Source organism: Hippopotamus amphibius, chromosome 1, assembly GCF_030028045.1.
Source record: "Hippopotamus amphibius kiboko isolate mHipAmp2 chromosome 1, mHipAmp2.hap2, whole genome shotgun sequence".
NCBI lineage: Eukaryota > Metazoa > Chordata > Mammalia > Artiodactyla > Hippopotamidae > Hippopotamus > Hippopotamus amphibius.
Window position 1 is genome coordinate 77036369 of NC_080186.1, and position 13670 is coordinate 77050038.

At 35.7% G+C, this 13670-nt stretch overlaps 1 protein-coding gene across 3 annotated transcripts in view; it reads left to right on the plus strand.

The window, feature by feature from the left end:
* C1H1orf141 (chromosome 1 C1orf141 homolog) overlaps positions 1-13670 on the plus strand; it is a 205821-nt gene that overhangs the window by 191037 nt on the left and 1114 nt on the right. The window contains exons 8-9 of one of the 3 annotated variants that reach the window (XM_057716964.1): positions 5764-5950; positions 7993-9016. In XM_057716964.1, coding sequence (XP_057572947.1) covers positions 5764-5950; positions 7993-8580 — 775 coding nt within the window. In that variant the 3' untranslated portion in view covers positions 8581-9016. Of the gene's footprint in view, positions 1-5763; positions 6214-7992; positions 9017-13670 lie in introns of those variants that run through there. The other 2 variants (XM_057716955.1, XM_057716947.1) reach the window with 2 other exon arrangements.

Genomic DNA, 13670 nt, shown 5'->3' on the forward strand with positions numbered 1-13670 from the left:
AGAAAAAGGTTTGTTGTCAAGGATAGATCACATAAATATGGGAAATCCTCCCCTTTGGGATACTTTCCTCACCACAAGTCAACAGCATTTGAAGTCTGTGTTAGCAGTGTTTCTAAGATTGCTTCTGATGTACTCAGGGAGAAAACCTCCTAACTTGGAGGAGCAAGGTCTTAAAGGAAGGTTGACCACAGAAGAGACAAGATACAATTTCCTAGGAATCATCTTTGCAAGTGTGAATAATGACCACCCAGATAACTGTCTAAAGAAAAAACATATGACCCACATCAAACAGCCTAAGAGCCATGGGGCCATTCTTTGACCGAACTCCTCCCCAGACTGAGTTGCTTACCCTAAGAGAGAGGTAAAACACTGGAACTCAAGTGGCACCTCACACATAAATGGACAAAGTACCCACCACTGCTACCACATTAGAGTCATTGAAGAGGTTTCACAAAACATACAGTGCACAGGAACAAGTTTCCCCATGATTTTCCAGGGCTCTACCTCCCTCACCAGCTTACTCAGACAGCTCAATGCTCGAACTGATAACATAAGGTAACAACATCCGTACTTACCTGTTAATTTTTAAAGGGAGAATTTAATAGTACCCAGGTAAACAGGAAGAACATCCAAAGAAAATGTACCCCTATTATTTGGGGGCTAATATTAAGCACAGATTTAAGTGTCCTGATTCAAAGGTGAAAAACTAAAAACAAAACATGGGACCTATCAGCAATTCTGCAGCAAAGGAAATAATTTAAAATATAGCTCATGGCCACATTTTGACAGAATGTGTACTCCATGACGCAGGAGAGAAGTTAGACAATAATTATTTTATATGCTCAGGAAATTAAAGAAAATAAAGGTCGTATATTAAAGGAAGAAAGCAGAGATAATTGGTGTGTTTGAAGAAGAAAACATAACAAATTGAATGAATTGATTGAAAAGTGTGTGGGGAAACCATCTTGGAGTAATGGAAATACTCCAGTGTCTTGATTTTGGTGATGCTTATTTACATGAGTATATATTTGTAAAAATTTATCAAATTTTACATTTAAAAGAGTGCATTTTATTGTATGTTAACTACACCTCAATAAAGTTAAGCTAAAAAGAAAGCAAAGGACTACAAAAATCTAAAAACACCAGAAGTATAATAAATTAAAATAATCTATATCTAAAGTGATCTAAAGAAAGTAATATTTAATAATCTAAAGTAATTGATAAGGGCTTCCCTGGTGGTGCAGTGGTTAAGAATCTGCCTGCCAATGCAGGGAACACAGGTTCAATCCCTGGTCCAGGAAGATCCCACATGCCATGGAGCAACAAAGCCCATGCGCCACAACTACTGAAGCTCGTGCGCCTATAGCCTGTCTCTGCAACAAGAGAAGCCATAGCAATGAGAAGCCTGCACACCACAATGAAGAGTAGCCCCTGCCCTCCGCAACTAGAGAAGGCCTGCATGCAGCAATAAAGACCCAATGCAGCCAATAAATAAATAAATAAATTTATTTTTTAAAAAGCAAAGTAATTGATAAAAGTTTGCATAAATGCAGTAAATATTAACATTTCATTTAAAGTACTAAATAAGATTTGTTTTTAAAGGCATAGATAATTAAGTATACAATGTAATTTATTAAATTCTTGCTCATTGTTTCCTGCATCCTGCCATCTGTGTCACTTTTGTTTTTCCTGAATGACATCCTTTAGTAGTTCTTTCAATAATCTGTTGGTTTTTAACTTTTTGATCCTGATGTATCTGGAAGTGCCTTTGTTTTCCTGTCACTCGTGAATGACACTTTAGTTGATAAAGATTTTTAGGTTGAAAATTATTTTCTCTCAGTTGTTTAAAGATACAACTTCATATATTCTAGAATCATAAGTTAGAATTTTTGCTTTGGGGCTAATTGTCATTTCTTTGTAGAACAACAATTAATGTCATTACTTTCTGGAGTTTCAGGATTTTTCTCTTATTTCTTTATGTTCTGCATTTTTACTACCATGCATCTGGGTATAGATTTATTTTTATCTGTCGTCCTCAATTCATGAAATATACTTCTCTTAGTTAGAATTATTGGCCATTATCTCTTCAAATATAGATTCTTCACCATTATCTCTGTTTTCTTTTTCCCACACTTAGACATTTGAAGTCTTTCAGTCTATCTTTCATGTTTTCTATCTGTTCTCACATATTTTTTATTTATCTTTTTTGTGCATTCATTGTTAATTCCTTGATGCTTTCTTCCAGTTTATTAATTCTCCCTTTGGCTATGAAATCTAGAGTTATATTATCTGTTTCCAATATTTCTAGTTTTTTTAAATTGACTTGCTCTTTTTTATGTACTTCAGCCTGTTTTTATTTCACATTTGTTCTTTTACATGAATAATTTTTTATTTGTCTTTGAAATTCCATACCATATTTTATCAACATACCATATTTTATCAAATCTAGGCTGTCAACAATTAACATTGTCAAGTTATTACATACTGCTAATACATCTTAGGATTGAGACATGGTAAGAATTTTAAAATTGTTTTTAGATTCCTCTATTATATTTTATTGCTAAATTTGTCTTCTACTTGATTTTGTTGGCTATCTTTCTTAGCTTTGTATTTTTCATGTTTTAGAATTTCAGAATCATCTCTTTTCATTCACCACTTAGTTCACCTACTCTTCCCTTTCCAGAAGTTTTGCAGTTGGTGCCACTCAAGCCTTGTGGCCCTCGGTTCAAGCCAGATTTTAGAGGTGTGAATGGGGCTCCCCTGCAGGGAAATCTTGGGGATATGGCAGATCCAGTCATCATGCCCTGATGTGGTTTGACTTGGTTCTTAGTTACACAGTTGGCAATTGGAAGGAGTGACTTTTAGTCTCTCTTCACAAGCCAGGAAACCTCAACCCAACCCCTTGTTTCAAGCAGTTGACCTGGCTTTCTTCCACTTGCCTTTCCCATTTCTGTAAATGGCATCTACCCAACTGATGAAGCCAAAACCTAGAAATCATCCTTGATTTCTGTTCTTCCATTTTACTCCATATCCAATCCACCAGACAGTACAGTTGGATCTACCTCCAAAAAACAATTCAGCTTATATTTTCCCACGATTTCTTTGTGCTACAATCGTTATCTAATCCACTAACATGTCTTATTTAGACCACAGCAATAGTCTTGTAATAGATTACTCCATTGATATTCTTGCCATCCGATTTCCCCTTACCTCCATAGACTATCCATCTCCAACTAGAGTGATTTTTCTAAAACATAAATCCAGCTACTTTATTATTCTATTTTAAACCCTCTAAATGATCTGTTATAACCAGAATAACATCTGTTATTATTATTAATATGTGGCCCTGTGTGATTTGGCCCCTGACAGCTGTCTCACCTCATCTTACTCCACGCTCCTCCTCATTCACTACTCTCCAGAAACACTGGCCTTCCAGTTCCTTGAGCATTCCAAGCTGGTTTCGTACTCAGACCTTTATACCTGCCTCTTCACCCAGCTGCCCCCTTTTCTTTCTTAGATTTCAACTCAAATATCACCTCCTGAGAGAGGTCTTCCATAGCCACTCTAGAGGAAGTATCATGTTTATATTTTTCTGTAATACAAGTAGTTGAAATTATTTTACGTAGTTCTTTGTTGGTTTGTGTGTTTATTGACTATTTCCTGTGGTTTATTGATATACTGTGGTAATTTGTTGTGCTTGGAGAAGGTTATAGGTGTGCTGAAATGTTGATCCTTCAGCCTTCAAGACTTCTGAGTTGGTCCTATGGTACCCTGGCTACAAGTGTCCTCAAGTATTTATCCCAGTGTACTGAGCAAAGCATATTAACAAAAATGTCTGTCATCTTATGGAAAAGTTTGGGAAACATTGCACTCGAATACAAACTACTTGAGGACAAGGAAAAAGCTGAATTTATTGCCAGTAGCATGTGTGTCTGGGAACACATTTAAGAAAGTAGAGAAATGCTGGAGTGGCCAGAGGCATATTTGGAAGAGTTCAACCTTGGACACTTTATTCATGCCAGGTGATAAGGTCTATTTGGCATGTGCTGACTGACCTCTCTCCGTACCAAGTGTTTAATCATCTGAGGCTTCCTACTGGCTGATAATAACATATTAGAAAGATTTGCAAATTTGGGAATACATTTCTTCAACAAAAATCTCCAAGACCAGTTTTATGTTTGATCTGTCTTAGCGAAACATTAGATCCTTGATCTCGGTCTTTTCCAGTTCTATCCTTTCACTTAAGAAATTTTTACTGAGTAGTTACTACAGATCAAGCACAATACCAAGTACTTTCCATGTTATTTTACACTGTAAAATATTTTATACAAAATATTTTCTAAATGCCATAATATATATGTGTCTTTTATGAAAATCTTTTATAATTTCAGTTCAAACTGAAAAAACAAAAAACCTAGGGAATCATTTGATTTGGTTGGTCACTTAGAAGATTATGTTAATAAAAGTTAATTTATTTAAAATTTTTTATTTTATTTTGTTCAAAGATGTTTCTAAGAAGAAGAGTTCTGCCTTTTATTTTCTTGTAGACCAGACTGAATTTATTCTGGCTCATTATGGCCCTCTAGGCCCACACTACAGTCCAATGACCGTTCTAAAACTTCTCAGCTCGTCATGTTCACATTCAGAAAAGGTCACAAGCATGTGAGACAAGGTCACATTCAGACCTTGAGCACATGCTCTATCTGCTGCAAGTTCATAGTCAAATGGAGAAGAAGACAATGAAAAATGAATGGAGAGAATACAATTGCATTTTTATAGTAGATACAATTTAATTACACCATAGCATGAAGTGAAAAAAGTAGCTTTCTATTTTTATATAGCTCTGATACTTCTCATGAGATCCTCAAACTCTGTGTAATGAAAAAAATTCATATTAACCCATCCTGCTTTAAATTTTGTAGCAAAAATACATGGCCTCTTTAGGTTTAACACAGTCCTTCTGTTTCTTTCTACAATGGTATCTGAGTATATGAGTGAGGGGCTCACTGGACTTTGTGACACTGAGGAAAAGGTACTTGGCCAAGGATCTTGGTCAGTGCCCTTGCACTGCCGGCCTCATTCCTAGATATTCTGCGGCTCCTGACATTTGTGGTTCATGAACTTATAGTCTGTTCTCTCTGAACTTGGATGAGGTCCATTCTCAACTGTCATTAGTATGGTAGAACTCATGGAGTTTCTGTCATGTCTTCATCTATTGTTAGACTGTCTGTTTATACCTCACTCAAGCCAGTCCTTAGCTATGGGTTACTGCACCCCTGCGATGATAAGCTTGTTGGCAAGTCTAATCTCAGTCTGCATTTCACATGTGGACCAAGGGAGATCTGGAGTGAAAACTATATCCTCTCTCTGCCTGACCACACCATTTCATCCTGATAACAAAGCTAGGGTCACCCTGTGTGGACAGGAAGCTGCCTTGCAAAGCACTTTTGTCCCAGAATCTCAACAAAGGATGTGGCAAATATACCTCTCTTCCTTTGTTGTTTTCCCCAACCTACATAATATACCTCCTCCCCACTCAAAAACCAAAGAGACACACATATTACTGCTTTGCTTCCACCCCTGTTTTTGATATTTCCCCCCACAAACCAAGCAGGAAAGGATGGTCTTGTCAGGTTGAAAGTGTGTCAGAGGGTTTGAAGATGTTAGCAGTAGTGGTTTTGAGGAATGGAGAGGCAGAGATAAGAACAGACAAGCTGAAATCAGCCCTATAAACATTTATGCTGAACTTATGTTCATTTTCAGAATAAAATCTCCTCCAAAGATGAATGATTTTAGTACGAAAGAAAATAAATCCATCAAAAATGATCAGTTAAATGAGTATTCAGTAAGAAAGAAAAGCTTGCTCCCCTTGTGCTTTGAGGATGAATTGAAAAAGCCAAATGCCAAGATAATCGACATTTGTCCAGCAAAGACAGTAACGTCTCACATGGTAATAAAGACATCTACTACTGTTCAGTAAAAATGTTTATTACTGTTATTTGTGGGAATATCATATTCTAGTGACCAGAATCTTTGATAAATTCTTCTTACCTCTTGGCTTCATTTTCTGAAGTGACAACAACACAAATTCTTAATGTTCTTTTTAGAATCCCCACCCCAAACCTGGGGATTCTTTTGCACCAGAAAATTTTGTGTTTTTCTGTATGAAGAAGGATTTATCAAATTCTCTTGATTATAGAACTATAAAATAAAGATGGCATTTTTAAAAATTACTGCATTATGTTTCGCTTTTCTTTCAATCTATTTTAACTATTTCAACCAGAAAATACATTTATTAAAGGTGATTTGGTAGCTGAAAGTCTCTAGGAATGCTGGAGAGACAGTCTGGCTTGAAAGCTATCCAATCAGGACTCACCCTGTCATAGCCCCAAGTTCTTCCACTGGGGCCCAAGCTGTTGTCACAGATAAAAGTTTACAACTCTCATTCTGGGCAGGGGACACTTAAAAGATCTTAGAAGAGATCTTAGAAGAGATCTTTGCCACTGCTGCCCTTCAGCTAGATATATCTACCACTATACTCACTAGAATAGTTTTCACAATACCTACTTTTCACAATGCTTGCGTTTTCTGAACTGAAGACTGTCTTAGGTGTATCTGAGTGGCAGAGCCTAGGTCACACGCCTATGCCCTAACCTCAAGAGAGGCTGATAAAGCAAGTTTTTGCCTCTACCCAAGGGTACATTGACTTGTAAGGTGGAAAATTCCCTAAGGTATAGGACAGACCAAAAATTTGACAAATCTCTACTATTATGGCTAAATAGGTAGCATTGGCATCACCAGTGGATTGCAAAACTAGATCTTCTGTCATTTTTTCAGTAATCATAAGCATTAATATGCCTTTCACACTGACACTGATATACAGTTAGATGATCCTAATTGCCTACTTCATTAATTATATTTCTAAAAGAAAAGTAGCAATCATTGACTTAAAGTTTACAAACTAAATACTGGTAATATTCATATTTGATAAGTTTCTATAGAGTTAATCTTTTTTTCCTTATAATGGAAATGTGGAAAAGAGTTCAGTGAGTAGCTCATACATACAGATTTTGCTACCACTGTGATAAAAAGAATCTATTTTTAGGTCAATCTATTACTTTGTCTATTTTATTCCACAGATATATATATTGGAATATAATTGCCTTACACTGCTGTGCCAGTTTTTGCTGTACAGCAAAGTGAATCAGCTGTATTTATATATATACCCCCATATCCTCTCCCTCCTGCGACTCCTTCCCACCCTCCTCATCCCAGCCCTCTAAGTCATCACCCATCATCAAGTTGATCTCCCTGTGTTATGCAGTAGTTTTCCACTAGCTATCTATTTTACATTTGGGAGTGTATACATGTCAATGCTACTGTCTCACTTCATCCCAGCTTCCCCTTTGCCCCCCACCCTGTGTCAAATCTGTTCTCTACACCACAGATATATATTGAGCACTTTTTCTTATACTAAGTATTGTACTAAGTGTTGGGGTATACTAATGAATATAATTATTTTAAAGAAAATTTTACACTTTTTGGATTTATTAGGATATTCAGTCTTTGTAATTTTGGCTTATAATCAGTTATGTTTCTTTTGATCTTTAACTCAATCTATTTTTTGGTATGCTGCTTATTTCTGGACATGGAAACCTAAGAAATGCCAGAACAACGTTCCATCCCACCAACTATCATATTTCCCGATGACAACACCAAACATTTCTTTATATGTCACTCTATTTCAAAAAGGATTTTAGGAGGCCAAGTTCAGATTTTACTCCTAACACATCAACAGAGTATTAAGAGAAGGAAGTGTGTCACATACAAGAACATCTTTTTTGTATGTTTAAATAGCATTATTGTTTGTATTAAAAACTTCTATGTAGTCACTTTTAGAATACTTTACCATTTTATTTTCATTGTCTTAAAAAAATGTAGCCTCCTTGCCTCAATAGACTGATGATAAATACTCTTTTCTTTAATCCACAGGAACAAAATGATACAAATCCCATAATTTTCCATGAGACTGGATATGTACAAATGTTACTTTTGACAAAAAACAGGCTTCCTTCCCATTCTATGGAAAATGGAAATGGTTACCCATATAAAAGATCAAATATTGTTTTAGAAAGAAATTGTGAAATGCTCAACTCTGTAGCTAGAAATCAATCTATTACTCCTTTCAAACCCAAAAGAACTCTGCCTACAACACACAAGAAAGCTGTACAAGCAATACCTTTTGAAGTAAGCCGTAAAGTTGTAGATGATAAACTAAGGAAGAAAACAAGTAAGCAGACATTTGAAAACATATCTTGGAATAAACTCTATAATTTTTCGCAGACGTTTTCCAGCCTAACAAAAAAATTTGTGGGTTTCCCTGATAAAACTGTTATTCAAGAAATGAGCGCAAAAATGGGAAAATCTGAAAAAATGTTTTCTACAGTAAAACCAATGAGCAAATTCAGTGCCTTGCCTGTCAAACATTGCTCAAAGCCTTCAAAAAATATACTCAAAGTCCATAAAATAAATAATGTAACACCATTGGATGATTTGTTAAGCTTGTCAAGTAAAAATTAAGCACCTCATAAAATATTGTTTATACAGCAATATTTGGGTAATAAGAAGCAAATAACAAAGTTCCAAGATCATAGAAGAGATTCTTGTGTAAATGCTAATGTTCTAGTGGATGGTAGAAGAAAACAAAGCATAGAAATTGGAATTACATACCAACAATGGTATAATATTTTCAGTAAATACGAGGACAAAATTAGGAAATAATGATCAACAAGAGCAACTAGTTCAGGAATTTCTCTTATCTCAATTAGATCCCTCAATCATCAGCAGTCCTACAGTAAAGTATGATTCAGGACCAAGAATGGCATAGACTGACTCTGGAAATTTGCTATTGGACGCCAAATAACATCAATAACCTTGCTCCATAATTGGATATCAAACAAGACAAATATACCATTAACTTGATGCCTGTGGAATTAATCATATAGCAGCATTTTGGGTAATCTTTGGAAACTAGTATTACATTAGCAATTCATGCAATTAAAAGACTTTGTAAAATTTTAAATATCTTTCTGTTGGTAAACATTGGAACTTTTTTACTATATATTGCCTTTACCAAGTATAACTTTGACTTTTTTCTGAATTGTTAAATAATTTAAAAGAATAACTTATCCTTAATAAGCTAAATAATTTTGGTAGCACATCCTATGAAAGATTGAAATTTTTAAATATATTATTATATTGCTATTTTACTTACTCATTAACTTCTCATTAACCCAAACACTACAAAGGCAGAACTCAACATAGAAACAAGTTGTATTTGAAGAGTTCATTGGTAATCCACCAGTTTAAGGACTTAAAAAAATTCTTTACTATTAGTACTTGAGGAGAAGTAGGTTAATTAGAAGCATTTCAGTTAAAGGAAGGTTTTGGAGATCTTTTGGAAACTTTCAAGGGTGAAGAGGTAAACTTGTTCAGGTTTCTCTGTTTCCACTGACTGGAGGTTTTCTTTCTTGTGTGTCATTAATGCTACTCTTGGGCATCTTTTCACAAGTAGAGGCAGATTTGGGCTCTCAAATAGGATGACAAGGAGAGAAAAGGGAGATGAAGGAAAGAGAGTGTAACTGGAGACTCTGTAAATGAGGGACGAGCAAGAGAAAAAGGGTTCAAAATAAGGAAATGGGTTCAGGAATGTAGGAAGTAGTAGGGTGGGAACACACGCTTTCCTGGCTTTTTACCTTTCTTTTGGTTACTGGCTGAGGAGAAGAAGCAGCAGCAGCAGCTTAAAGTCATGGAGTCCTCTTTCTCTCTTTGCAGAAAACAGGGGTTGACCCTCTTGTTCTCTTTGCTTGCTCTCATTCATTTTCCCCTTATCTCCACCCCTCCCCCATATTCACTCCTCCCTCCCTCACTGTAAAGCAAAATAGTTTCCCTAACTACCCTGCTGGTTCAGAAGAGAAGACACAGACTCTTCTTAACCACTAACAATAAACATGACAAGAAATAGAAAATATACCTAATAATAGCACAAGTAGTCATGGTAGGGTTTCCTGATATTCAGTATAACAGAAACAAGTATAGGCCCTGGATTTGGACAGTTGTGCGTGCACTTGGTCAAATAATGTAAACTATTTGATTCTTACTTTTCTGTATCCCTGCCTTAAGATGAGGGCAACAATACCTTATTTTACAGGATTATTATTTTTAAGATTAAAAAACAATGTGGAATATCTTGAGTATGGTAAGTATTCATTTAAAATTCCCTTTTTATTCCCATCCTTTCTCCTGCTCTTAATGTAAGTAAAATATCTTAAAAGATGTTCCCAAAAGTCTCTTACTACAATCTTTTCTAAATTAAATGCTAAACCTAACTACAGTCAGTGTCCAGACTTTAGCCTAAAGTAGACTCAAATTAGAACTGAGGATTTTGTATGTTATTTTTGGAAGCCTCTGCTGGAGCTTGTGAGTCTTATCTTTTAGAAAGGCGCTAAATCAACTTAAAAATCTCATTTGGCTGAGGATTGACCATTGAAATAGCTGGACAGCTGGGAGCAGTCTGGGAAGATGGTGACATAAGTTCAACACCTTTCTCTTCTACTCTCAGCTTTAATCTGTTATCTCCTCAGCCATACAGATGCTGGGATCTGCACAAAATGGGGTGCAAGATTAGACATGATTTCTATTCTGATGCTGAGATCTGAATAATGGCCCTGGAGACCAGTCTCTGAGTTAGAAGGCAATAATGGAAGTTGTGCTGTGTCCAGGGACTAGCTGGCACTTGGGCTCTGTGGATTACCCCAGGGAAAGGTTGTCTTTGGCCCTGTATGAGTGTTCCTTGGCTCATTGGTCCCCACGAGACCAAGAAGGAAACACTACACCTATGAAAAATCTAGGAAGTCAGAGATCCATGAATTTTCCTTCAGATGGCTCACCAGGGGGTTGTGTTCTGCTTACTTTTATAGTACCAGTCCATAATGGGCAGGACTTTACCTTCTACCATTTATACAACTGTGGTCATTAAATACTGCAATAAACAGACCTGAGCTTCCCTGAGCCAACTAAGAAAAATAACAACCCATCTAAAGGGGCACAGCTAGAAGACAGTGGATATCCAGGTGGGATATAACAGGGAAAAGGGCAAAATTGTGAGAATTGCCAGAGGTTTCACCTAGGGATGGGGAGGAATAAAAAAACATAGTAATTTTGTAGGATTAGCAGTGAGAAAAAAATTTTTTTAGAAGTTGTTTCCTGCTTGCTCAGCCTGCCAAATCCAGCTCATTCAGCAACAGACTACAAAATAAGTAGAACAGATAAAGATGCTAGAGGAGACAGGGATAATTTGATAAGTAAAATAATAAAAGCAGTGAAGTATATTTCAGTGCAGGACACCACACACACACACACACACACTCATTACACTATTTTTATAAAACACTGGTTGTACGTATTACTTTCAATCATAATCTGAATTGATAGAAGAGGTAACTATTAATTGAATAGAAAATATAAGAAGATTTCCAAAATAAGGAGAAATGGAATCAATAAGAAAATATAAGAAAAATGAAAAAGGACAAACAGAATATAAAATCATAAAAATATTGATATCAAGTGTCTGCCATACTACGTTTGAATTGGTTGAATTTTCCCTTTAAGAAACAGAGACTCAGACTGAGTTAAAAAAGAACACTTAACTATATAATCAGCTCTCTATATTCATGAGTTCTACATCTGAGGATTCAACCAACCACAGATAGAAAATATTTTTTAAAAAAAATTCTGGAAAGTTCCAAAAATCAAAACTTGAATTTGCCTAGCACCGGCAACTATTTTCATAGCATTTACATTGTATTTACAAATATTTACGCAGCATTTAGATTGTATTAGGTATTGTAAGTAATCTAGAGATGATTTAAAGTATATGAGTGGGACTTCCCTGGTGGCTCAGTGGTTAAGAGTCTGCCTGCTAATGCAGGGTACATGGGTTCAAGCCCTGGGCCGGGAAGATCCCACATGCCGTGGAGCAACTAAGCCTGTGCTTCACAACTACTAAGCCTGCGCTTTAGAGCCTGAGAACCACAACAGTTGAGTCTGAATGCCACAGCTGCTGAAGCCTGCGTGCCTGGAGCCCATGCTTTGCAACAAGAAAAGCCATCACAGTGAGAAACCTGCACACCACAGCTAAGAGTAGCACCCACTCGCCACAACTAGAGAAAGCCCATGTGCAGCAGTGAAAACCCAACACAGCCAATAAATAAATAAATAAATAAATAAATTTTAAATAAATAAAGTATAAGGGAGGATGTGCATAGATTGCATGTAAATACTACTCCATTTTATGTGAGGAACTGGAACTGGAGCATCCATGGATTTTAGTATGGGGGGGGGGGGCGGTTCTGGAACCAATCCCCTGTGCGTACAAAGGGATGACTGTATCCTGCTTATAAAAAATATAGTTAGAGTAATAAAAAAAAAAAGCTTGAAAATAAAGGAAAGGAGACAGAGATACCAGACTAATGAAACAAAAAGAAGTTGGAGTGGCATTATTAATATCAGATGTTAAAATTTGGAATTAGAAACAACTATGACAAGGAAGGACCTTATGCCTCATGTACTAATAAAAACACAATATCTGAAAAAGATATAACAGCATCTTTGTTACACTGTATATATATACCAAACAACAAAACAGCTAGTTATATAAAGCAAAGGCTATTGGAAATTTCAGGAGAATGTAACAAAAATAAAATTATTGTGGAAGACCTCAATTTACCTCCTTCAGAGTTAAACAGGTAAAACAAAAAAAAGTATGGATATAGAGTAATTATACAATGCAATTAATAAAAGTGATGTAATGGGTGTAGACCCCTGTTTGTTTCCTTGAAACAGAGCACATAAATGTTTTTTTTTTTTAGAGTATACAATTTGGTATTTTTTTCTTATTAGTAATGTATATATGGCAATCCTAATCTCCCAGTTCATTCCCCCACAACCCTCCCCGCTTTCCCCACTTGGTGTCCATATGTTCAGAGAACATAAATTTTTGAGTTTGTCCATAGAAGATGGGTTATATATGGGGCTACACAAAAACACTTAACTTTTTTATTTTTAATGAATGTAGAGGCCTTTTTAAAAAAACCCAATAAAAAGGAATCAAAATGAAACAGAATCCAAATATATTAACTATTTAAAAATAAAGGATAGAGAAGAAATCAAAACTCAAACCATAAAGTGAAAAATAATGAAAAGGAAGCCACTTCATATCAAAGCTTATGGCACAACAGCAAAAGCTAACTAAAACAGAAGTGACAGTTCTTATTTTTCTTTCCTCGCTCTCATCCTTTTCCTTTCCTCCTCCTTCTCTTTCTTCTTCTTCCTCCTCTTCTTCCTTTCTTCCTTTTCCTTCTTCTTAGTAAAAAGACTTCAGTGAAAAGGATCCCAAGGTTCTTATTTTGGAAAACAGTAAACATACAAAATAAACCAAAAGTAATTATGAATAGGACATTAATACAGATAAACACTAAAAATACTTTAGAAATAAAATATAGTATAAAAGGATAAAAGCAAAAGTTGTTTTGCATGTTTGTTTTTAAAATACACTAAAATGGATAAGCTTTTCTCAAACCTGATTTAAGGGAAAGGAGCCAAAAAAGGAG